General features: G+C 45.5%; 1 protein-coding gene across 2 annotated transcripts; it reads right to left on the reverse strand.

Annotated features, from left to right (window-relative positions):
• Positions 1–10,268: 10,268 nt before the first annotated feature.
• LOC139685382 (D-beta-hydroxybutyrate dehydrogenase, mitochondrial-like) lies at positions 10,269–24,108 on the reverse strand. 2 transcript variants are annotated; one of them, XM_071582138.1, is made up of 4 exons: positions 23,687–24,108; positions 18,088–18,240; positions 15,200–15,330; positions 10,269–11,846 (listed from the first exon to the last, which is right to left on the reverse strand). In XM_071582138.1, exons 1-4 carry the CDS (start codon positions 24,024–24,026, stop codon positions 11,499–11,501), a joined length of 972 nt encoding a protein of 323 aa, XP_071438239.1. In that variant the 5' UTR covers positions 24,027–24,108; the 3' UTR covers positions 10,269–11,498. The 2 variants fall into 2 exon arrangements, with proteins under 2 accessions (XP_071438239.1, XP_071438240.1); XM_071582139.1 differs by lacking the exon at positions 18,088–18,240 and having other exon boundaries at positions 10,270–11,846.
• Positions 24,109–26,866: the final 2,758 nt, after the last annotated feature.

Raw genomic sequence — 26,866 nt, forward strand, 5'->3', positions numbered from 1 at the left:
GGACCATTTCTGAAGCTTGCCTAAGTGGATGGGAAGCTTCCTGTCAGCTTCAGCAAGCCTTGGGTCAGCCCATCTTCCAAAATTCCTACAGGACATGCAACAAAAACAGGTGGAGGAACAGTGTCTCGCTAGGGGTTTGGTTTGGGGTTTTTTTCATTAGCAATGTAGTCTGTAAATGGAACCACTCAGCATCTGCCTGGCTACTGCTGGCTGCTTTAAGAAAAGCTGAGTTTTAAGAGACAGATGCAGAAGGATGCACAGATTTTTTGAGACAAGACCTCCGATTTTGGAAAGGAAGCCTGAGAGAAAACTGCAGGAAAAGTAGAAATGACTGAAGGTTAATCATGTTGGAAATGGAGAGAGAGAGGTAAATTTTGTACCACAGGTACAATAAGCCAGTTGTTGTTTCTGTAACTACTGCCTTCCATTTCTCTTGAAGTTCCATGGCTGGCCTATGTTTGGAACAACAGACATGGGGTGAAGTTTGGTGTTGACAGATTTCTGAGACCTGAGTCAGCGCTACAGGAAAAAGAACCCCATCACACCACCCAACACACCTGACTGCAGCTTATTGCTCCTGCCGTGTACTGGAGGTAAAACAGCAGAGGTATTTCACACAAGGAGTGCGGAAAAGGGAGGAAGAGCCTGGAGTCACTTAGAATCTGCCCTTTCTAGTCTGTGAAGTGCTCTAAAAATAATGTAAAATTCATGTTTTGCTAGAAAAACTGTCATTGTCACAGTTCTGACCAGCTCTGCACTATGTTTTATTCAAATGATGTTATTATTAGAAGCTGCTCCCTTGAAGAAGTGTTTAAGTGGGTACCAAAATGCAAAAGCTTTCTCTTTGCAATGAAATCTGGCCAGAATGGGTCAGCTCCTCCTAGGTCAGCGCTGCAGAGGCTGGGGGCTTTCTCCATTGCAATATGACATTACTTAAATGCTAAATTCTTTTCTGTTTAGGTCTTATACAACCCTCATTATGATCATATACAAAGAGTATTCTTACATTGCACAATTCAATCATTAAGTAGCAATAACTTAATTCTTTCACCTTGTGGAATTGGGTTCAGCGAAAGAGAATGGAGATTTTTATTCTACTGACAAGGGTTACAACTCTGGCAGCACTGCAGTCCTAAAGTTTAGAGCTGAGAAATGAGGCTACTTGAGTGCAATGTCCTGATAGAAGAGAACACTGGAGTCCCCCACAGAGCCTGGCTTTTAGAGCCTGAAACATTAGGGAGTAATTTCTGAGCAAATCCTCAATACAGAAAGTTTTTTTCTGGTTTCTGAGCACAGAGAAAGTAGCGGTGTAAACTCTGCAGGGGTTGGGAGGAGAAGCAGTGGGAAGGTCCTGCAGAGAAGGCTCTTACAGTACTTACACCACTGAAATTCAGCAAAAGAAATGTTTTTAAAGATCCTTAGATGGAGCTGACAAGCTTAAAAGTTCTTTCTTTTTCCATTTCCCACTATCCTGTATCAGTAAGGAACTTCCAAGAACTAGACCCTTTCTTCCCACTGTTATTCATTATTTGCATCTGTTTTTTGCATGGCAGTTTTTTCTGAAACTCACATAGAACCAAAACTTGCCTTTTCTTCCCGTCTTTCTCTCCCTGAGGTTGCAAACACTGAAAAAATTACATTCTCCTTGGAAGTAGGTTAGTAATGCCATAGAACGTGAGCAGAACTGCAGTTGGCAAAAACCTGTTAGTAACATTGGATGAAGGCACAAATGGATATAATATTCAATGCGTATGGATTTGGATTTATTTTCTGGATTATCCTCCACATTCAGGACGGTGCCAGTGCTTTCTCTTGCACAAATGGTACACTCAGTTTCTGATGTACAAGCATCCAGAACTAGCAGGTCCCAGGCTGCTGTGTTTTCCAGCAGGTGAAAGTACAATAAGTGAAAGTGAAATAATTAATACTTGCTCCCTACAACCTTTGCCTGGTGCAGGATGTGAGATTGATGGCACATCTCACACTTATTGCACACTTTCCTTTTTGCTCTCAGGGTATTGCACGGTCTGTTACAGTTCTAGTCCCAGTTCAGCCTGATAGGATTTTTTCTGGTGCTTTGCAGCTGCTTATCACAGTATTCTTTTAATACTTCACATACAGTGATAAAATTATTTCCATAAACATAAGAGAATTTTTATCACAATATTGCAACTCAGCCACCAGTGAAACCCTACCCAGTTTGAAGCCTTTGCTTCAAAGTATTAAGAACCAACAATTTGCATGAAAACAACCGTAATATTTTAACTGTGACAGTTAATACTTTGCAGTATTTCTGGGAAGTGACTGAATCAAGTTTCATTAAAAGTTTCTACAGTAGCAAAGTCAGACAGGTGGGACAGAAAACTCTATCCAGACTCAGGTGAAGTTACAAGTGAATTAACCAGGTGTCTAAAGTGAAAGTATAACTACAGATCTTGCAAATTTTCATTAAGCAAAGACAACAATACAGACTCAATAGATTTTTTTTTTTATCACTTAACCTGTAACAGATGTTTTAATAGAAAATGAGGGATTAGTAGTGTGGCTTTGAGACAGTCCTGCTCTGGGCAGGGCTTCATGAAGCTATAATCATAAATCCCAGGCTTGTAAGATCTGCTTAGCAACAATTTTATCTGTTGACAAACACAAACAGACTCGCTACTTTCATTCTGCCAGTTTGTATCATTGTTTTGGATGAGAGCATGAACTCATTTCAAATCCAGATTAATCCTTTTCCCAGTATACAGAGTATTCAAAAAATCATTTTATTCAGATTTATGTTTTCCCACAAAGCTTTCCAAGCTGTGGTCGAGGTATGTTGATAGAGAGGGAAGGTCTGTGCCCAGTGCTCTCACTCACTGATTGTCAAAGCCTGGTGCCCGAGTGCTGCGGGAAGCACTTGTGACTCCCTCTTAAAACTTTGCAACATTTTTCAGTTTCAACATTTCAAGTTGAAAACATCCTGTTAATTATCACTATTCACAAACCAGTAAACAAAATTTTCATGTGTTTTATCTTTGGTGAGAGAAAATAGCTGAGCACTTTCTAAATTTAATCCCTTTGCGTGCTGGCCACAGAGATAAGCATGAGCCCCCTGTGTCAGTATAAAAGGAACCAGTATGGTAACAGTGCCACACTAAATTCACAGCTTCATAAGAGTAATTGCACAGGATTTTTGGCTGTGACTAATGTTTAATAGGAGTGATGCAAAAAAATTCTTCTAAAACTGAATTCCAGCACCATGAATAGCCGATAATGTTGGGTTTTTTCCTTGGTGTGAACTCTCCAGAAAGGCTTTGCCGGGGCTGAGAACAGCCGAGCTCTGAGTGTCGGGCACTTCCAGCCTGAACGGAGCGGGTTCCAGTGCCGAGATCCCGGCCCAGGCCCAGCACTGAGCGCCGCAAGGGCGGTCCTGAGGTTATGGCTGGGTCAGATCAAAGATGTGCCTGCTTTTGTCCGCAGTTTGCCTTGCAGCTCGCAGTCACCTCAGCGTTCTCCCAAAGCAGATGTGATGCTGCCCAGGAGCGCGGGGCCCTCGGGGACAGCCAGCTCCGGGCGATCAGTGTGCGAGCAGCACCTGCGGGACAGGACTGAGGGGAGGCGGCTCCGCGGCCCCGAGCAGGGCCGGGCTCCGGGCAAGCGCCTGCAGCGGCTGAGTTGGGATGAGGGGCTGGGAGTTGGGGATGAGGGGCTGGGAGTCGGGGATGAGGGGCTGGGAGTCGGGGATGAGGGGCTGGGAGTTGGGAATGAGGGGTTGCTCCACAAGGAGCGAGGAGCAGGGTGAGCGGCCGCTCCTGCCCAGGGCCCTGGAGAAGTCAGTGAGGGATAAATCTGGCGTTAGTTTATTTTCCTCAGGCTGCGACTCCGAGGAACGGTGGTCGGTAAAGGAGAGTGACTTTAACAGGAGGGAAACTGCTGGAAAGGGATGATGCTGGAGAGCTGGAGTTGACCGGCACAGTGTGAGGTGCCAAGGACTCGCTGGTGTGACCGTGCAGACACGCAGACTGAGGTAACTGCCCGCTGAGCGCGGGGCGGGGCGTGAGGGGAGCGATGTCCAGCGCCGGGGGTTTCTCTCAGAACCGCGAGGCACAGCGGCTCCTGTGCTGCGCTCATCCTCATAGCCCGCCGGCTCTGCCCCAGCCCCTCCGCAGCGCTGGGAAGGCGGCGGCCCCCGCCCCGCCGCCCTCTTACCACCGAACCCGGCGGCGGCCGCGCCGCTCGGCAGCCCCGGCACTCACCTGAGCAGCCGGGGGAGGCCGGACCCCCGCCCGCCTCAGCGTCCGCCATGGCCGCCATGGTCGTCCCCTTGGCAACGGCGACGCGCGCGCGGCAGCCGTGAGGCGGCGAGGCCTCTCGGCGCCATCGAGTCCCCTCAGCACCACCGAGTCCCCCCTCAGCCCGTGTGTCCCCTCGGCGCCACCGGGTCCCTTCAGCGCCATCGGGTCCCCCCTCGGCCGGTGTGTCCCTTCAGTTCCACTGGGTCCCCTCAGCCGCTGTGTCTCCTCGGCGCCACCAGCTCCCCTCGGCGCCATCGAGACCCCTCGGCCCTACCGGGTCCCCTCGGCGCCACTGGGTCCCCTCAGCTGGTGTGTCCCCTCAGTTCCACTGGGTCCCCTCAGCCGGTGTGTCCCCTCTGCGTCACCGGCTCTCCTCAGAACCACCGGGTCCCCTCAGCCGGTGTGTCCCCTCAGTTCCACTGGGTCCCCTCAGCGCCACCGGGTCCCCTCAGTTCCAGCTGGTCCCCTCAGCCGGTGTGTCCCCTCAACGCCACCAGGTCCCCTCAGTTCCACCGGGTCCCCTCAGCGCCATCTGCCCCCTCGGCTCTGCCCGGGCCGGCTCCGAGCGCCCGGGGCGAGGCGGCCACACGGGGCAGAAGTTGGGTGTCGTGGCCTGTGTTTTAATCCTGCCGACTCACTTGCCAGCCTCCTGCTCCTGCCGTGGAAAGCAGCGCTGGAGAGTTGTTTCACCTCTAAATTGTTTCAGAGTCGCCACAGAAGTGGAACGGCGAGGTCTGTAAATAACCCAAACGCGCAGCCATCCCCACAGAGTTTGTGTGGCACAATGACATAAATGAGCTGCGTTAGACTTGAATGAAAACATAATCGTTCGCAGTACAGACTGGAAAGAGAAAACCTGTTTATTAACAGTAGGGGAATGACAATGAATGGGGAAAAATGCACAAAACTGTTCAAGTGAAGCCTGAGTCATTCTAGAAGGCAACAGCAACAACACTGGGACTGCCCCCGCTCTCTGTTTCTCTTCTGGCAATTTCCCTTAGTGCCTCATTTCCAAATGCCACAGCCCAGCCCTCAGTGCCCCTGTCAGGCTCAGTAAGCATGTGTGGGATAACTGCAGTGAGGCTGTTTGTGTTGTTCCTATCCGAGTTTGGCTATTGAATTATTTGCACATCACCTCTAGCATTAGAAAATTCAACAAAAATCATTTTTTGATGTGAAATCTTTTCTGCCAGGGAGGTGGTGGTGCGCAGCTGGATGCACGTCCAACAGCATGGAAAGGCGGGTGATGAAAGCCCTGGGACTGTGTGGTGAGTCACAACAACACAAAACATCATTTTAGCATGAAGTATTTCATTATTTACCCTGCAAGCAGTGCCATTTGTACAGTAGCTATTTTGTGTTAGCACTTTGTGGTGCGAATTGGGCTGTCCTGCCTTGGTGGCTTGCTTTCCTCTTTGGAAAATGCAGCATCCAGGCCCTTCCATTTCTCCTGTGTCACACTAAATGGATGATGCAGGCATGGCACAACAGATGATGTTGCCCTGCTGGTTCTATGTAGAATTTTTGCTTTTGCAGTTGTCACAAATAGGGAAACACGTGAGTCTTGGCCTATGGCCCAGGGTAAATTCTCTTTTTTTCACTTTGTAGAACAGCACACATAGCACACATTAGATGCCTGTTAGAAAAGCTAGCACATGTATTTTGAAATTTAGCCCAAGATGAAAATAACTGAAGATCCTGTCTGAAACACCTGGAAATTGTGGAAACCCATGAAGCTGACTGTAACAACTGTGAGTACTTGGTACAAGTGTGAATATGCATGTGTGTATATTTAGATTTTTATGCTTGATCTATTTGCTTATGATGATCAGTTTTCCATGAGCTTTTTGAGAGTCATAATGAGGACTCACGATACAAGAAGCAAAACATCCTTTTTCAGCACTTGAACATCATGTTGGCTGTTTCAAAGCAATGTGGCTTCAAGGGCAGAGATGCTGCTCTGGTATTAGGGTACTGCATCCTATCCAAAATAAATAGGATCCTGTAAGAGAAACTCACAGTATTTCCTGACTGCAGAGATAAATAAAGTTCACCAGAGAAAATTATTCCAAGGTCTGAAACCTCAAGCTGTTGGGTTCTTTTTGGTTGACAGCTCAGTTTTGGAGGAGTGCCAAGCTAATGCAGGAATGCAAGTGGATGGTGCAGGTAAAAATGTAACTGAGTGCACTATGAAAGGTGTAAACTGCACAGAGGTTCAAACATACCCAAGGGATTACAGGTCCCAGAGCCAAACCTGGGAATCACAGCACAGAACTGGACACAGTGTTCACGTGGTCTGGTACAGACCCAGGTGTCTGCATTGCCTGAGTCTTCACCTGAGGGCAGTGATGTCCAAAAAGGTGTAATAAAACTGTTCAGAGACAGAGCTTTAGTCCATAAACAGCAAGATATTTATCAAAGCAACATTGGGGAGACTCCCAGTTAGCACTGGACACAGAGTTCCCAAGTAATCAGTGTAAAGTCAGGGTATTTATACAATTTCTGTGAGGGATTACAACATTTCTATATGAATATTCATATTATTGCAACACATAATTATACTATTGCAACACTTAGTCATAATGTTCATAGCAGGTGGAGTCCAGGCAGAGCCAGGGGCAGAGTTGTCTCTTTGAGGAATATTATGGTGGGAGATCCTGTTACTTCATCTGGCAGTGGTCGTATTTCTGCTCCTCATCCTAGGTCAACTTTTCAGCTCCTGCTGGTTTTTGCTAACTTTGGGGTGGGTTGTGCAAGAGTTCTGTACTTAACTCATCTCCATTATGTTCTTACCCCATCTCCTTGTATGTCAGTGTAAGCATACTTTTGCAGCCCAGTATCATCTTTGGATAATCCCCAAGCCTGTTTTCTAGCTAAATATTTCTCAGGGCTTAGTCTCAAGAACTATGTTTTGTGTTATCTCTTTGGGTTTTGGGTTTTGCTCTGCTTCAGCAGGGCTGCCCAGAGGTCTGATATGGTATGAATTACATGTGAAAGCATTTCACTGATAAACAGGTGCTTCCCAATATTTGAAATACAAAGGCTGTGAAGTTTTGTTTGGTGCCAGTGGAAGGTGCCATGCTGGCAGCACTACACAGTCCCTCCATGGGACAAGTGGAACAATACAGCTGTCACCCTCTGTTTCACTTGCTGTCTCTGTGTTGTGCTGGGGGTTTTTGTGGGGGTGTAAAAGCACAAGGGTGCTACAAATGTCCCACAGCTGACCTCTGGAGGGAGCCTGTGCACCACAAGGATCCTCATGCTGATTAGCAATGGAATCCTGCTAACATTTGTAGGTGGTGGGGTGATGATGGCCTCTCTTCAGCTGGAAGGTATGCTGGAGGCTTGCATGGTTTTTATTTAAGCATTTTACTGTACAAGTAATTATCACTGTTATTCATCTCTCTGGATTCTGATGCTACTGCAAAAAAAACTGCTGTGTGGTGCAATCCACCCAAAATCTCCTTATTCAGGTTTGCCAGCTTGGAAGAATGACACAAATTTACACATTTAGCTAATTCTCAAGGTCTTCTGCACTGTTTCAGCTCAGTGTTACACTGAGAGGGCTCGAGATCAAGCCAGAGTGTCAATGTTGGTAAGTGTCAATACACTTTCCTGCATTGCCCATCCATAGCACTGCAGTGGGAGTGAAGTGGAGCTGGTTTGGGGGGTGTGTATAACTGCACCCCTGCAGGTGAGGGCAAGAGTCTCCTTCTGGAAAGAATAAGGCACTTCTGGATACAATCTTTGTTTCATGCAGCAGCACAGACACCTCAGAACTGTGCTGGAGGATACCACCCTGCTATCCCCTGTGTTATGTGTCTTTCTTGGGCTCCGCTCTGTTTCTGGTTTTGATGCCACTTTATGAAGCTATTAATATCAACTCACTAAACTGATTTTGCTTAATTTGTTTGCTCCTCTTTCTACTGTTTCTGTAATTGCTTACTGTCAAAACCAATGCTCATTCTTTCCACACTCTTAGGAATAAACCTTTGCATAGAAGAGAAAGTCCATGAAGGAAATTTAGGTCCCTGATACTGTCTCCTTGGAGAAGAGACTTGGGAGAAAAGCTGTCCCTCCTTTGGGATAGCTGTTTTCAAGGGGGAAAACAATTTTTTCCCCCAAACTGTCATCAGGGTTTATAAAGACGAGTAGTGATAAAAGCTGAAGTGTTCTGCTGAGCATTCCTCTGTTGAATTCAGCTGAAATAAACACTGAATAAAAAAACAATCCCAGGAAAGAGTCTGCAGCAGGTTAGCTGGATTTTGGGAGAGGGGCTTTTCAGACTTAAAAGTAATGTCAATAGAGGTTTGGTTGTTTGGGTTTTTTTTCTCTTTTATCTTTGCTATCTAAGTTTTACCTAAAACACTGTTTCTTATTTTGGATATTGTTAAAACAGGAGTTGTTTATGGCCCTGACTTCAAATTGAGGTAAAGGTGATTTCAGGGTTAGTGGACAAGAGTCCCCACCCAGTGATGTGGCAAAGTAGCAAAGGATGGTGGGGCAGTCCAGCAGTTGTGCACTTCCAGGTATCACATGGGCCAGGGTGAGGGCTGGCAAACCCTGGAGCTGGGAGAGCTTTCCAGTGCCACACAGTGGGGCAGGAGTTGAGCTGAAGAGCTGGCAGCTGTGGGGGCCCTCAGAGTTTGGCACTGCCTTGGTCAGCAAGGTTTGTTCACTAGAACCTTCTGTCGCTAATCCCGCAGCCTCTGTACCCTATGGAGAGGAGGAGGGAGAGCTGCAGCCCTTCTAGCACCATTCCTTGAGGGTTTCTTTCCTATTAAGCTCAGGGATTCTAAAATCATTCTCACTACTTCCTTTTAGTGTGTTTACTTGTCTAATGTTTTGTCTTGGAACACATATAACTCTGTGGGAGGGTTCCATATGACTTTCAGTGGGATATTCTGTTAATAACTGAAGCTCTGACTCTGTCTTGATTAATTCTTTATATGCAGATCATATTAAAAAGCTGAAGGGAAAGAAGAAAGATAATGTTGTAGCTGTTTTTCACTTAGCTTTTATGTTGATGGGTTAGACAGCAATGAAAATACAAGTGGCCTTTATTTGTCCCATTGGTTCTTGCCCAGCCTGTCACTGTACCCTGTTTAAAATTCTAAGCACTGCAAGTTCTTAGTTTTCAAGGTGAAAGAATAAATGTTCTGGAGCCTTGCTCATCTGATGTTACAGGAGGCTACTGAAATATTGATCACATGCGTCACCCTATACACAGCAAATAAAGGAGGAGTTTTCAGTTGGAAATTATTTCGTATCTGTGAGGCAGATCTTGTGGTGGTGTTGGCTCTCAGCAACTTAGTGCAGTAGCTGTTAGAAATGTAAAGAGAAGGGAGAGAGTGCAATGGAAAGTGACATTGTTTTTGAGGCAGAGAGAAGCGCATGTACTCTGGGCCTGATGGAGAAACATCTGGGTTTCAAAGCTGCTTGTTGAGTTTCGTGCTACTTACTGTGAGGAAGGGTAATCTGCACAAAGAGCAGCTAAGAGCATGAAAGCAATGCTTCCAGAGCAATGTAAGGCTGCTGAAATCCCTGAGGTCAAGCAGGGGGAATTCCTATACAAGAAATCGATTGGTTCAGTGGGAATAAGCCTTGTTCCTGTTCCCTTGCTTGGCCTTGCTCGGCTGTGGTTAAACGAGGAGAGGGATGGTAATCATCTGATTATCTTGCTGCTAACATGCTGTGAAACAGGTGGGAGCCCAGGCTTGTCCTCTTGCCAGTGCCAGCTCCAGGGATGGCTCCAGCATTTGGAAAGAGAAATAACATTCCACAATCTCCAGCAGGTGCAGTGGCTGTTCCACTGCTGAGTGTACCAGGAGAGAACCCGGAATAGTCTGTCTGTTTGCACATCCTACCTGTGTTCCTGACTAAGGCTGCCCAATTGCACACCATAACTTTTCTCAGTAATTAATTAAATATATTAGGAGTGACTTCGCAGGAATAGGATACAATTTCTGCTTCAGACCAACAAGTTAACTATGTCAACTTACAGAAGAGTCTTTGGTTTGATATGGCAGACCTGGCATGGAGGAGGCTAATGCTCCAGTTCCTTGCCCTGTATCTACCAGTGTCACCACAGCTGATCCCAGCTGCTCTGGGATCTTTTGGTCCCAGAGTTCTTGGATTCTGTGCCATGCCACAATCAAGCCAAATATAGAACTGTGTATGTGTAAACCAGGAATCTTTCCCACAAGAATTAATAGAAGACTGTTAATGAAGCCACTGTGCTCAATTACTCTCATAGATACAAGTTACTCACATTTCCCTGTTCATTTTAGTAGATAATACTTCTTTCATCAGACCCTATTCCTTATAATGTAGCAAAACCAGAACTCCAGCTGAATATGTCCTTTCTGAGCTCTAAGTATACTGATGGCTGTCACCTTAGGTTAACACATTGATTAATCCAGACATTAAATAAAAGATAGAGTTTATTTAGAATTAAACACTCATTTACAAATAAATGGAATATGAGACTTATTTTCCAACATTTGTGATATATTGGCTCTGCTACAGATTTATTCAGAACACCTGAAAAAGGACTGAACTGTAGTTAGCCAAAACACTCTTTCCATGTTACAGCTTTATTGTTCATTGAATCATGGAATAGGTTGGGTTGGAAGGGACCTTAAAGACCATTCCGTTCCAACCCCCTCCCATGGACAGAGACACCTTTCACTAGACCAGGTTGCTCAGAGCTTTGACACTTCCTAACTGGCTACAGCCACTTAACTCCACTCAAAATACTTCAGGGTCCATTGCTCCTTCCTAACTTTTCCATAACCTCTTCCTATCACCTCTAAATAAACGGCTACTCAGGTTTCTACACATAAGGGTTTTCGCCTCTGCTGGAATGACTTCAGGTGCACAGCTGCCCTGTAGGATGTGCTCCATGTCTGTAACACAATAACCTGCTATTGCATTAGAAAAAGCTGCATTAAATTTTCTAGGCAAGACCTAAAGCAGCATAAGTGGCCATTTTTTTTCCACGTGGGAAAGATAAAGTTACTTAGACAAATTATTTAATTTTACACAGAGTCCTGTATGCTTTTCCCTATGAATCAGTGACAGTTCTGACTACAGAGCCCCTCCAAAGCTTGTATTGGTTAATTGGTGTCATTACACATCTGCCTGGGGCATTAAATTCAGCTCTGACTTTCACATTTTTCAAACTACCTCACCCGAGTCAGTGAATAGTACCAACTTAGGCTATGCAAGTTTTACTTTACTCAGAGCGTAAGACAAAACAGAATCCATCACAACAGTTGGGAATAAAGCACACACAAGCACAAGTGCTTTTTCCTTCAGCTTTGCCACCATGTAACGTGCCTTGGGTGCAGGAGATGTTAAAGCATCTACCATTGCATCCACAACCTCATTACCATTAGTGCTTCCTTCACTGAGAATGCTGTTGAAAAAGTTTGCCCGCTCTTGCACATACTCCTTGTTGTAAACAGCCTTTTCCTCTTCGCTGAGTTCACTCCAAATCTCCTCGGCACTGACTGGGGGCTGAATTTTTGTAGAGCGTGCATAATTTCCTGGCTGAATAATACAGACCTGGAAGCAAGATGGAAAACTTAGCAAGATGCAATCAGTCATTGTGAATTCAATTAAATACCACAGTCAATGAGACAGATCAAAAGCTTTCTGCAGATAAATTTCTTCCCGAAAATGCTGCTTTGTTGAAATTTTAACCTTTGAAATTTGACTGAAATCAAATATATTCCTGTGAAACATTTAAGATTGCAGAGGTGCTTTATTCTGACTTCATTTCACTCTGATGTTAATATTCTTGTTTTGACTACTCAGCACACCCTCACAGAATGCAGTAGTGCATCTTTGATTTTTATAGAACGTTTAATGTTATAAATGTTTTGACAATACTGAGACAAAGCATTTCAGTATGACTTTGATGTCTCCAAAGTGGAATACTTTGGATTTTTTACTCAGTGGAGAATCTTGAAATTGGTTTTTTGACCCAGTTTGGGACCAAAGGAGATGTCAAAGAAAATTAGAAGGTCCTGGGGAAAGAAGTGTAGTTACACCCCACATAGGTGTAATTAAAAGTAAACTGGGTGTTGTCAGCCAAGTACAGAGGGGACCAAAGCTCCTGGTCTGCCTCTCACTGAAGTCATCAGCAAACTTCTGTAGATTTGTGCACATGTAGATTTAAACTGAGAGCACACAAGTCCTTTGCTGCTCTGCCTGTTTTCTTCGTGTGTGTTGTTGCTGCTGTTGTGCTGCTTTCTGAGGCTTCTGGGGAATTTTGGAGCAGGCTGGGCACTCACAGCATACATGCTTTTCCTCAGTTAGCAGCAGGCTTGTTCAAACTATTTGTAGATATGCAACATTAAAAGCTCCATGGCATTTAACTGACCTGATTTCTACAGACTGTAACACAAGGTGAGAAAAACCAGTGCTGAGCTGTGTAAAAGACTTGGGGATGTGACAGGCGTTCTCTGGAAAGTCTGTGGTCATATAAAACCTTAATGTCTCCAATCTGCCACCCAGCCCATCTCCCACAGCTCCCACTTGTGTGTCAGTGCAGGCACGGGCCTGTTCTCAGCCTGCACAGCACACCTGTACCTCAGTACAGGTACAGATCTGAGATGTGGGGAGCAGGAAGGGATGTGGATAACTCTGGCAGAGAGATGGTGGCAGCTTATGCTGCCTCAGGTAGGTTTGTCCCAGGGCACCTTTGGGAGCCCTCCCTTTTGGTGCTATTTACAAAAGGGTTTGTTATCGGCCAAACTAATGCCAATAGCAAACTCTCCACATTCATTGTAATCAAAGGGGGGGTTAAAACTTCCTCTTTTTTTTTGAGTTGCCTAGGTGAGAAGGAGAGATGATTTTTTTTCCCATCCCTTGATTTTCTGTAGCCTTTCTAATGGAAGACAAGTACTTTGTTTCCTGTAGGCAGCCAGCTTGCCTGGCTAGAGTTCAGCCATAGCTCCATCTGTTCCTTGCCACCTCTGTGCAGCTTTCTCCTGAAAGGACAGAGGGGACAATAGAGCAGGGGAAGAGAGCACAGGATGAGGGACTGTGTATTTTGGAGACCCTCCACAGGGCAAGTTCTCAGGCAAATGCCAGCCAGCATCTTGCATACAGTGGGAAACACAAAAATAACTCTCAGAGACATTCTGGAAATGTTGATCAGCCTGGCTCCCTCTGATGTGTGCTGGGACTATCCCAGGGAGGGAAAAGTAAAAATCCCCAAACTACCAGACCAACTAACCTGTTAAACTAAGCTCTTCCATGCATTTGAGATTATCCCCAGCTAATCAGCTGAAATCCTCATCATGCTGTGTGGTATTAGGATGTGTAAAGTCACTTGCATTTTACATTTATAGCACTTCACATTTATCCGACAGGGTAGTTAAGAGATGCATAGCTGTGATTTTTTCCAACACAAAGCTTATGAACAATGCTGTAAATCTGGGTACATAAAGACAGCACCAATCCAAACACCCCAGGGAAGACTTTTAGTGTTTGAGAAGACTGTTTCGGCAGTAGTGACTTCAAGGAAAAAGCCTAGTGAAGCTACTTAGTGATCTAAGCTTCAGGTTTGACTATCAGTGTTGCTTAGACAGGGCACTAAGAGCACTCTTAGAGCCTCTTAGGTTAAGAGAATAAAAACATAATTACTCTGCACAATAATGCCTCTTGCAGTGGAGCTGTTCTTACAAAAAGCAAGGAGCTTTAAAGCACTGATGTAAAAGAGAAAAAACCCCTCAGGCAGGTGACAAGCCTCCACCTCTCTCTGTATAGCACTCAGGGTCTGGACCTTTTGCTCCTGCAGCCACCTCAAGAACATTTGGGTTATTTGGTGCTGTTAAGAGCTCTGTGTGGAATATGGCACTGCTCAGGCAGGCCTCTGTCAGAAGTTTCTCCACTGCAGAGAATGTGGAGAAAGTATGGAAGTTTCAGTGTTGGTACACAAACCTGCTACCCCACAGCTTCTCAGAAGTGCAAACATCACCCAGGTCTGTGCTTTTAGTGATTTTCAGGTGACTGATTAGCCACAGAGACACTACCTCTTTCCAAGGGGAAGCTGCACTCATGGATTCAGTTCTGATCTTTGTCACTTTGGGTGCATGGAGCTTACTTAGCACAAGATAAGATATTATTTTGTCTACACTTGTTCTCTTCACCGAAATTTCCACTTCGTGCTAGTTTTGGGATAGGTTTAATTTCCTTCACAGTAGCTGGTATGGGGTTATATTTTGGATTTGTGTTAGAAACAGTGTTGATAATGCAGAGATGTCTTTGTTGCTGCTAAGCAGTGCTCAGGCAGTGTCAGAGTCTTCTCTGCTTCTCACCCCACCAGGGAGTAGCCTGGGAGTGCACAAGAAGTTGGGGGGGAACACAGATGGGACAGCTGACCCCAGCTGACCCACGGGATATTCCATACCACGTGACATCCTGCTCAGTATAGAAAATGGGGGAAGGAGGAGGAAGGGGGAGCATTTGTCTTTCCAAGTACCAGGTTACATGTGAAGGAGCCCTGCTTTCCTGGAGATGGCTGAACACCTGCCTGCCCATGGGAAGTGGTGAATAATTCCTTATTTAGCTTTGCTTGTATGCACACCTTTTGCTTTTGCCTATTAAACTGTCTTCATCTCAACCTCCGAGTTTTCTCACTTCTGCCCTCCCAGTTCTCTCCCCATCCTGCTGGGGGGAGTGAGTGAGTAGCTGTGTGGGGCTTAGCTGCTGGCTGGGGTTAAACCACAACACCTCTCCACACCATTGTCTGCTATTCTTTGTGCAGGTCACTTCTTTCTTTCCTCACAAAAAGATGCATTTCACCTCTGTCAGAAGCTCCAGAAGTGAAATTTCTGTCTCTCTCATATGCCAACAGTATTAGAAATAGAGTGGAGTTTCACACAGCAGGTACTTATTACATCACTTACCTGGACACCAAACTTCTTCATTTCTAGTCTCAGAGCATCACAAAATTTTTCAATAGCTGCCTTGGTCATAGAATAAATGCCATTTCCCAGAGTAAAATAAGCAATGATGCTGGACATGAAAACAATACGTCCTGGAAAGAAAATAGTTCAAATAACACAAATTCACTCTCAGTCTTTAACATGGAGTCGATTTACCTTAGTCTTCTGAGCTGCTAATAATGTGGTATTTAGCAGCAGGCTGGTTTACTGCAGAGCATGACACATGCCAAAGCTGGGCAGTGAAGTGTTCAGTCCCCAGCACAGAAATGCACTCAACTTCACACAAACATCTTCCTTCCTTCCATCTAGTGACAGATGCTGGACCAGGCAAGGTGTAACACATTCCCAGCACGCTGCTTGTTCCTTTTGGGTCTGAGACCAGGTGAAAAAGGTGGAAATGAAGCAGTCCACTAAAAACTTTAGACTGGAAAATAGCAATAAAGACTGTGCTGGTAAGAGGAGGACTGCAAAGGGGAGGAGAGGAGCAGATGATCTGCCGTGAGGTGGATATATGGTTACTAATACCATTTTTCCTGTGCTAATGATGTCTGCACTGAGACCAGGCTTTATAACTGTGCACACAAACACTAATAAGCCTCACCAAGGAAATGTGACTTGACAAAATGTGTGCAGCACTACACTGCTTTGCTATCATTTCCCTGATCTGTGCTGCTTTTCCTCCTTTGTAACTCCTGCTGAGTGCAGGCATGACTTTAAGAGCAGAGACTTCAGATCTGAGGCACTGGGCTATGGTTCATTTTCATTGTTTACTTGTAAACTTCTGTCACATATTCATACCATGGAGTGAGGAATGTGTGAATGTGGATACAGAAATACCAGAGGTGAGGCACAAGATGGACTTGTCTCTAACAATGCAGGGAATGCAGCTGCACTCCTGTTGCTGCCACAGATGCAGATACATCTGGGCCCCAGACCTGACCAAATGGAAGAGGGTTGTGAGATATCAAAATGGCATCATGGCAATGCAGTGAAATCTGTCATTCTGAATTAGGTTCCCTGCCTTCCTACATAGTGTCCTGAATAAATCTTACATACAGTGAGAGGAAAATAGCTACCTGCTTGCTGATCAAGATGCTGCATCAGCTGCCCTGGCCAGCTGGAAAAGACACGGGGAAAAGTTGCTCCTCTCAGGGTAGGAGGATGCTGAAGTTCTAGGCTGGAGGGCAATACCTCTCTTTACAAGTACTTATAATCTTTAAGTTTTTCTTGGAATAGCTGCCCATTCTAAAATGGCAGCAAAGCCCCTTCCTTCAGAACATGATTACAGGGTGAGTGATGGTAGGATGGCCCCTGCCTCCTCTGTCCAGTAGCCAGGTTATTGTGGCATACACCCAGGATGGGGGACACATCATTTCACTTCTCTCTTTGCCTAAGGTAATTGAAACCCAGCTTGCCCAGGAGAACACTGTATCATTTGTAATTCAAGCTTTTCATTTGGAGAGGTCACTTGCTGCCCCCAAAGACATGAGCTTTAGCTGTCCTGGTTGTTCCTGCACAGAAGGACACAGGAAACCCCGGATTTTTCTTGGAAGTGCCCTGGCCTCCTCTCCTGCATAGATGGTACTTGAAAATGGAGTGCAGGCAGTTAATCAAGGCAGCATTGATAGCCAAGGTGAGATAGAGAGTGCTCCTTTGAGCTAAGGTGCTATGTATGTGCAGCTATTCAGACATAAATCTTCTAAAAGTTTATGCAGGTACTTAATATCATATACACAATCAGTCCCTTTTGCTTCAAAGAAATTTTTAATTCATGAATTCCGAAAAATGCCTCTGGTGGATCAGTATCACAGAGTTTTAGCAGTAAATAGGACATCACAGGAAAAAAGGGGTGTCTCCCTGTGTAATGGCCACAAAACACACTCACTGGGTATATACAATAGCATATCCTTTTACAAAAACACATCCAGTTCGCAGTATTTAAAGGTTTCTTTCTTCTTGTGTCAGAATATCATCAACCAAAGGCAAAAGCAGAAAGAAGCAGAGTAGCCAAAAAAGAGGATGCTTTTATCTTACCAACAGTTTGTGTAGCAGTGACATCTGAGGCTTCCAGAAGAAACCCAGCCCTTCCTGTGCCTGGTGCTGCACACACAGAGCACAAACCCTCAACTGGTACAGCTGACACACACAAGCTGAGCAACAGTGGGAGAAAAGAAAAGGGTATCCTCTTTCCCAAATATAGACAGAGACAGGTAGGGGACAAACTGCAAAGCAATTGAGATACGCTGCCATGCTGGAGAGGGCTGTTAAACCACTTCTCAGAAAAAGGATAAAGCCCATGCGTGTGGAGGTCCGTGCAAATGCAGTTATCCCACAGACACCCATGTGTCTCTGAACGACACTGTTTCACATACTTGAAGTTTCCTGTCCAAGGCCACAAATTGGATCTTGCTAGACCTGGAACTGGAAGCTGGATGTCTCTAGTTCACCTCTGCAGGGTCATCTTTCCTAATTGCCAAACAGTAGAATAGTAAAGCCTAAGTAATAAAATGAAGTAGTTTATTGGGTCTTTGTGTTTTCTGATTATCAGTGTTTACAAAGTCTTGCCTGTAAACATTTTTCTTCACTTTTTTTGAGTCAAACACTGAGATAAATCCTTATTTGTAAATACTTTTTTCTATGTATTGCAAAGATAGAATCTTTAAGGATATTTTTTCCCTTATGACTTTACCCTCTTTTCGGGATCATGTTGCTCTTTCAGGCCACACAGAAGGAGGCTGTCATTTCAGTTCAATGAGAGACAATTAAAGCTTCTTTTATAGATGCTACATTACCCTGATTATAGTAAGCTAATTATTCTACAACTCTAAATAACAGTGGATTAGCATTACCCTTGTATTTCCTTAGAAGGGGAAGAAATTCCAGGGTTGTCCTGATGCTCCCAAGGAGATTCACATCCGCAAATTTTTCATATGTCTCCATAGACAGCCACCCTGTCTCACCAAAAGTTGATATTCCTGCATTGTTGACAAGCCCCCAGAAACCTATGGAAGAGAAGTGTCTCAACAAGAACCTTTAACTGAGAAAAAACCACCGTTAGATAACAAAGCAACTCTGCTGATTTCGACCCTTGGAAACAACTGTATAGTTGTGTTAAAATTTTGTCTTTTCAACTTGTAAGTGCAGGCATGTTTTGTTTATTCAAGAAATGCAATTGTGGCCATTATCTGGACTATATGGAATGACAGAATGGTTTGGGTTGGAAAGACCCTAATCTAGTTCTATCCCCTTGCCATGGGCAGGGACACCTTTCATGTAAATCTCAGTACTATTTAATAATTGCTCACTTTATAGTCATCTTAAGTTATTTATGAGGAACATGATCTGCGAGACTACATCTTACTGCCAATGTGGTGTACCATGATATTTTAATTACTTTAATCCCACTGTGTGCTATGAGCAGCTTTGTGAAAATTATATTAAGCAGTCTAAAGGCTAAGGGGTACTATTTTCAAAGTGCCTGACTAATTTAGGAGCCTAAGTCTTGGATCCTTTTCTAGGATTTGAGCTTTGATTCCTTTTGAAATCAGCCTGAATCAGGTACATAGGTGCAACATTGGGTAAATTAATCAAGCAAGGTCAGTGGTTACAGTGTTTTTTAAATTTTGTACTCTTGAACAACTTTATTCCCCACCTAATGATGTGTTTTGGTGCTAAGGAGTCTACTCCTTGAAACACAGTAAGATTTAAGTGTTTACAAGCAGAAATTTATTGGCAGCAAAGCTTGTTCTGACAGAACTCTGTGACAGAAAGTTGAAGCCCTTCAGCCCAAAACCACAGCACATTTCATGTGAGCCCTGCACAGTGTTAACAACCTCAGCTGCTGGAAATGCCTGTTTGCTGCAGTGAGGAGTGCTCAGGTTGGAGCTGACAAGCTGCCTAAATGCTGATTAAGCCACACTGACTCGTTCTTGCCTTCACAGCACAGATCTGTAGATGTACAGTTTGGGAAACAGTTCTGTGTCTGCCCTCAAATCCTGACCAGCAGCATTTTCTCTTCCCTCCTCTGTACACAGCCTGGAGCAGGAGTGGGATGCTGACCCAGCTGGAGCCTCCTGTCCCTGTGGCAGCAGTTATCCTCAGGGCACATCTGATCACCCTAGAGAAGGCACTGCAGAAACCCTGGGGCTGAACCCTTTTCTTTCAGATGCCCTCTGACAAAACTCCAATGATTTCATGATATCTTGGTCCTTCCAGAGCCCTGCCAATACTGGACTTCAGTCACAAGAACAGTTAAAGCTGAAACAGAACATTTTTTGAATTAGTTTGTGAAGCAGACCTCTCTAAGCTTTTGTAACATACACTAGTTTTATTACCTAATGAAATTGGTGTTTAAACAGAGAAGGAAACAAAGTTCTTTTAGTGAACATCTCATTTGCAGAGCAAAACACTCAAAATCAGGAATTTACCACACAGAACTTGGATAATTGTCCTCCAAAGAGACTAAATCACTACTCAGCAGCCTGTCACACAGCAATCCCTGACACTGGACCTCTCTTAAAACTTTAGATACACATAGACTGATATTCTAGTAATGCAGCAGTTTCCTCTGTACTCACTTCTTCTCTGTGGCCCCAAATGTTGGCAGACAGAGGAGAGAAAATGGATCAAAAAATTGGCCACTGGAACTGGGCATCTTACACTTCCTTCTTCCCCCTGCCATTGCCTTGTTGTTCCAGGCCTTTCCATTATTCTCTGTCTTTATTTCTCCTTCTTAAAATGGAACCAGCCCCATGGGACTCAGCTCCCAGTGAAATACTTCAAGATCAATGGATCAGAGAGTCCTCTGTAAGAGCTAATTATCAATATTTTAGTACTTGCACATGATCTGATCTGCAGATGGACTGAGTCACTGCACATTCCATCTGTTCCTGCTCAAGGCTGAAGGTTTCTGTACTCAGTTATTTTTATATAACACAACTCTAATACAACAAAAACCAAAGCCTGGTATCACTGTAAAAACTGTTCCTTGATATCCTCAGCTTTACCTTTTCTCATTAAAAAAGTTATTTTTCTTCTGCCACAGCACAGGAAGAACACTTGCTCCACATCTACCTGGATTCATTAGGGCTTCAGAAATACAGCCATTAAACTTCAGACAATTAATTTTCTTCCTCTTTCAGTGAACTGTGAAACAGAATTTCGCTTGCAAGGCTTAAGTTTTCTCTCCAGCCATTTGCCTCATGTGTTTCAAAGGCTCCTGGTGGTCCCTGGTGAGACCTGTGTATGAACAGAGTTCACACAATAATGGCCCCCTCCTTCTCCACAGTGGCCAAATCAAAAGCCAAGAGGTGCAACGCTGGCCTGAGTTAAACTGTAACAGACTTTTGTGAAGAGAAGATTAACTAAAACACCAAAGACATTTTGCTCAGGGTCAGGTCAGAACACTTCGTTTGCCCTCAAGCAAAACACATTGTTTCTTTGAATGTTTTGGCATTCTGGAATGGGAAACTTTCTGATATTTTCCAGAACTTTTCTTGCCCCTTTAGCTGAATCAATTTGCAAAATTCTACCCAAATAACAAATAGTTCATTATTCCCTTATTCCACTTTCTCAGATTTTCTACCCCCTGAGAAACAACCTGCCCAGCTCTGTACTCAGGGCACTTGAATCTGCTTTGGTCTTTCTTTCCTGAAATGTTTGTGGTAAAAATTAGTGCTATAAACATGCATAAAAAATACACTGTGTTTTTTCTTACACAAATGCAGCTCAGGCAACCTAAGAAATACAGATGGAAATCCAGAAGGACAAGGCACAAGAATCAAACAGCTGAAGGAGAGAGATGTTGCATTTCCTTGGTGCCCATGCAGAGACACTTTAGGAAAAAGCAGCTGGTGTTTGATGTGTCAGACTGTCAGAACTTGGTTCAAAGCCAGTTTAGGAAGAGGGCTGTTAAGACTGTGCTACAACAGGTAGGGAATAAATAAACTGGGAAGCAGGACTGGATGTCAGAGAGCAGGATGTCAGATTTGCACTGATCTCTGTCTTAGGAAAACGGATTCTGAGGACAGAGATTAAAAAATACAAGCACAGATCTAAGGAATCACTTTAGGAAGCCAAACTTAACTGAGACTTTTGGGAGAAGAACAGTAGCTGTCACATAAGCTCCCCAATAGTTTGTACTTCATGACATGTTGACCAAAAGGCACATATCCAAAGTCCTTATTTAGGCCCAAAAGGCACCTGACATTTACCAGGACCTCTTAAAAGTCTTCTTGCTATTCAAGTCAATCAGGCTGTGAGTTTGCAAAATCTTTTGAAAATCAGGCTGTTTCTGTGTAGGTACCAACACACAGATAATGTCCAACTTTGGCCACACTCCCTCAACTCTGACAGGTATTCCTGGGATCACTGATTTGGGAGTTTCTCATGTAAACCTGAGCCCATGTGAAAAGGACAGGCTCTTTCCTGACAAGTTCCAAACCAATACTAAAGGAAATTGCCCAAAGGCAGGAAAATGGGACTTGCCATGTTCCCATTAAAAAATTAAGAGAGGGAACAACCCCATCAGTCCATGGCAATGCAGGGTGGTAGCAGGCCAGGTGAGACTCCTGAGTTTTATTTATACATATTCATGAGTCACCATCCTTTGTCTGGAATATTATGCTGTGGTTGTCTTTATTGCAAGGATAAGTCTATTTGTATAGGGAGTCTGGGCTAAAATATTGTACCATGGCTGAATTCCATGAATATAAAATCCTAATTAAGTGGAAGAGAGTACTTAATAACCTTGGAGTAGGAGGTAGGACTAAAACTAATATCCCTCCCTTCCAGCTAGCTACATGTCACCCACTCACAACAGGCAAGAAAAGGAGGAGAAATTCCTATCTGAAACAGAAGAAAATCAGAAAAAGTCTAAGGCTTGCTGTAGAGCCTAAGAGAGTTATAAATCAGCATCCTTCAAAGTTCTAGTCTGCTTCATATTGGCTTTAATGTGCATGAACTTTCCAATACTTTAGAAATTCATCTTAATGGCTGCCCAAGCCATTAAAATAAATAAAGAAAATGAAAGCATCAGAGCCAGTAGTTTCATGGAGCAATAGTTAGTTGGCTCCAGAGAATGAGCTACATATCATGGAATTGATTTACCATCCTTTTCAGATTGACATAATTTCTGTTCAGAACAGAACAAATATTTATAAGGAGGCAAGCTGTGAACTGGTAGAATATCCAGCTAGGTGCATTACCAGTAGTTTGGATTTCTACTTTACCAGCAAGTTAGTCCTGAACTGTGGACTCCAGAGTCCATATGACAGCATGAACATGCCCCCTGCTTGACAGCACAGACTGTCAGAATTACAGGACAAATTACCTGAAACCCAGAGTTTCAGGTGATCCAGTCCCCATGGAGCCTGAAAGGGCTTTTGTGAGTCAGCTGTGTTGCATCTGCAGGTTGAGAAAAAGCCTGAGGGGGGAAGGCTTTTCCTCTTAATCAGATAAGGTCAAGATCAACCATAAATACACTCAGTGAGCGTTCTCTAGGCTTTTCCTTACTTCTTTCATCCCCTTCCCAATGTGCAAATGAGCCAGGCAGGCCGTGCATTTCACTGTTGCTCTGCGTGCTTTATTCTCCACTTTTATGCCTTGTGTGAGCAGGAAGTATTTGTCTGTAATTCTGAGGGAAACTCACTTCTGAGCCTGAGGAAACGTGTTCTGCGCCAAGCGCATCCCCGGAATCACACCGGGTGACTCTCGCCCTGCAGCCCCAGCGGGAAAGGAGGTAACCGTGACCCATCACCTGCGCCGTGTCACGTGTTCTGAAGGGATAACACAGGATTTAGGTTGTCTGCAATTATTCTGAAGCTAATCTAGCCATTCCCCTGGGTGCACGGTTCCTGTAGGGTGTGTAATCGACAGGTTTGCCTTTCAGTAACCCTTCCAGGGACTAGCCTGACAAACCTCAAGTGGCTCCGAGAAGCAGCTGCTCTGGTATGGCACAGCAACTGCCCTCGCTGCATTTCCTCTACTTATTTCCTCTTTCACAAATCTTGCCCAGAAATCCATCACATTCCCACCCCTCTATGCCTGCACAGTTGTTCTCCGCTTCCTCTGACGTTCTCTCCTGTCGGATACCAGCAGAGGGTTCCAGGGGCGCTGTGTTCGGGACGTTCCTCTTCTGGTGGGAAGGTGAAGCTCTCCCGCGGCGCACTGAGCAGCGCACCCGGTGTGCGCTGTCGGCACCTTTGGACAGGCCCCCGGGTTGTGCAGCGCCCAGCCACGTACCAGGGCATTTTTAACACCAAATGTCATTGTTAGTAGCAATTAGGACCATCACTGACGGCGCTCCTCAGCCTCATCCTGTCACAGGCCCGCCGATCCCTGCCAGCAGTCCCGGGCGAACCGAGTCGCCGCCTTAGGGACCCCGTGTCTGCCGATCCCCGCCGGCAGCCGATCCCCCCGCGGCCGCCCCGGCATCCCCGCCGGCCTCACCTCGCTCGGGCAGGTGGCTGAGCACCATCTCCTTGGCCTCCCGCACGTCGCGGGCGCGGGTCACATCGAGCCGCAGGACGCGCAGGCGGCCGGTCCCGGCCGCCGCCTCCCGCTGCAGCCGCCGCGCCCCGTCCCCGCCGGGGCAGAGGCAGCCGGCGAACACGGTGAAGCCGAGGCGGTGCAGGCGGAGCGCCAGCAGGTGCCCGAAGCCGCTGTCACAGCCGGTGACGAGCACGGCCCGCCCGGCCGGCTCCAGCCGCGCCACCCCGCGCCGGCACCGCCGCGCCAGCGGCAGCAGAAGCAGCAACAGCAGCAGCAAGAGAGCGGCCGCTGCCCACATCCCGCCCGCGCTGCCACCGCCCCGCCGTCTGGCACAGAGGAGGGACGGAGCCCGCGGGGAGCGCCCTCCCCGCCCGCTCAGCATTCCCTCCCGCACGGATCCTCTCCCTCCCAGCCCGGCATCCCCTCCCCGCCAGACACCTCCTCCCCGGGCAGCGGCCGCCCGCAGGCACCGCCCTCGCCCCGCGGGACTGCGGAGTCTCCTGCCCCTCCGAGCGCCCGTCGGGAGGAGACGCAGCATCCTGGCGAAGCGCGGGGTTTGCAGGGATCTCTACCCACGGGGATCTCTCCCTACTTAGTTTCGAAAAGGAAAGCGCAGGCTGTAAGCGTCGTGCCTGGTCAGCTGGAGCTGCGCCGCGAGAGGGAGCTGGGCTGTGCCGAGATCCAGTAGCACGGACAGTTCAACTTCTTCGCTCAGATGGGTTTTATACCGCCCCGGCACTACAGAGTGGCCGCAGGGCATGAAATGAAAGCAACATGAGTGTTTCCAATCGGTCAGATGGGGCTTTTTAATACAGCTGTGTTATTACGTTACAGTCGCTATATGTTATGTTTTATGTTACATTATACTATTAAACCCATGTGGGGTTTTTGTGGCTCAGGTCTGTGTCTGCTGTTATCTCAAGGGTGCCTACATTTTTCCATGTTGGAGAAAAATGTCTGTTTCTTTTAGGCTAAAATGACAGTTATACATTGCTGGAAAAAAAGATCCCCAAGAGCTAAAATTACAGGAGAAATTTGATTAGGCTGTGTTTTCTCTGCCCTTTCTTTTCTACGAGCAACTCTCCAAGCAGCTATTGAAAGGGATACTATGTCATATCTGCCTACTCTGAGTAAAATTAAACGATTGAAAGAAACAGGTGCCTTCATTAATTGTGATTTAAAGTTGGCTTGTGAAAAATACAAAGGGGCCACAGTCATTCTTTGACATACAGGCAGCTGCAGAGGAAGGAGGAGGCCTTAAAACACACTGGGGTGGTCCCAAATATTTGCCTGAACTGCATCCCTGTACCTTAGTCAACCCATTTCACACACAGTGAACAACCTGTATCTGGCTGTGGCAGAGGGGTTTCTGAACTGCTGGTGCCTTGCTGCCCATGAGTCTCCAGGAATGACATTGTCTCTGCAATCAGCTGTTTTATGCTTGTTTGGGGATCCCTTTGCACTGATTTAGAGAGTTTTGAATGATATCCTACAGAGAAAGGGAATAATTATTGTTTAATTTGGTTTTCCATGGACCAAGACATTCCTGTGTCTTTACTCCTATTGGCTGCACATGTGTCTAGATTTGCTTTAGCTTTAAATTGTTCAGTGCTCTCTCCTGCTCTGCTCAGGTCCCTGAAGGCATTGCATAATAGGAGTCACAGCCTCAAGTGGCTTGGAAAAGGATCTTATGCTTTGCTGCTGGGAGACAAAGTAGGACATGGTTAAACCTTCCATATCCAGATATTTTCCCTCAGTAGGATCTATTTGATCATGCTCGCTAACACTGGGAGATGCTGCCCTCTTCTAGCCTTCAGAAGATTATTCAGGCTTCGGTACCTACATGAGTCACAAAAGGTTTGTCTTTACATTAATTATGCAGCCCTCAAAATCGTGAGAGTTGGTAACAGCCTGTCCTCCAGCCAGCTTCCCTGTCTTGTTCCTTCTGGCATAAAAGGCCAGGGAGGGATTTCAGATTCACCTCCTCCATGCCTCCTACACACCTCTGGTCCACGTCTGCCAGTCTCTTCTCTCTCAGCTTCCCTGTCCTCAATAACACGAAGATCACAGGCAATGAGAAAACTGAAGACTAAGGAGTGACCCAACTAACCTCTGAATCTTAGGCTGTCTCTGTTCCAAATAAACTTTGAAAGATATTAAAAAGTGGTGCACGCATGTGACACCCTCCCATCTGAGAGGTTGTCAGAGCAACAGAAAAATTTAGGCTGAAAGTTACGGATTATAACTGTGTCCTTCATGGTTAGAAGCAGCTCCATGACTACCTAGTCCAGGAAATGAGGCCACTTAGGTCTACAGTGCAGCGTATTGGCAGTGAAACTTCTCTGTTTGTTGGGATTTTTGTTTTGTCTAGTTTCTGAAATCCCTTTCTCATCTTTAGAACTGTCTTAATCTGTTCTATCTCTTGTGCAATTCCAGTTAGTTGTGGTTTGCCTGTGGCAAGTTTAAGCAAAGGTCTGGGTTTTGAGGAAGCAGATGAGGAAATAGAAGATGCTTAGAGACTGCTGCTGATGGGAACCTGAACAAGACTGCTCCTAGAATATGCCATGGGATCTTCCACTCTTCCTGAGAGCATTTCTGGGAACAGCAACCTGTGAATCTTATGATTAAAGCTTAACGTCACCCAGTGACTTTCAGAGTGTGAAAGAACAAGTTGCTACACTTGAAAACCTGAAGAATGAGCTTCCCAGAGGCATCACGGGGTCTTTTCAGGTGATCAGATAAGCCGATATTCAAAAGTGCTGCACTCCTGAGGACCGAATTGCCTGTGGAGGCACACATTGGGAAATCAGGCTGTTTCCAGCAGCACCAAACTATGAATTTAAGGCATAATACTGCTCAGATATTACTAGCTCTATTGGTTATCTGTCTGAAGCAAATTAGATGGGAAAGGTGATGCTCTAAGTGTTTTATTGAGCAGAGAAGTGTTGCTATGTTGTCCCTGCCCTCAAAACACAGACTGTTTTTCTAAAGGACTCTCAGTTTCTTCTCAGGCAATGGCTGGAAAACACCTTGATAAAGCACAGCTGGGATGGGCTGTGTTCCCCTCTTGCAGTCCAGGACTTCCAGTTTGATTTCAGAGAAGACAGATCTGGTTTTACCAAGTTTCTAAGCAGAGGA

The sequence above is a fragment of the Pithys albifrons genome, chromosome 2, assembly GCF_047495875.1.
Source record: "Pithys albifrons albifrons isolate INPA30051 chromosome 2, PitAlb_v1, whole genome shotgun sequence".
Taxonomy (NCBI): domain Eukaryota; kingdom Metazoa; phylum Chordata; class Aves; order Passeriformes; family Thamnophilidae; genus Pithys; species Pithys albifrons.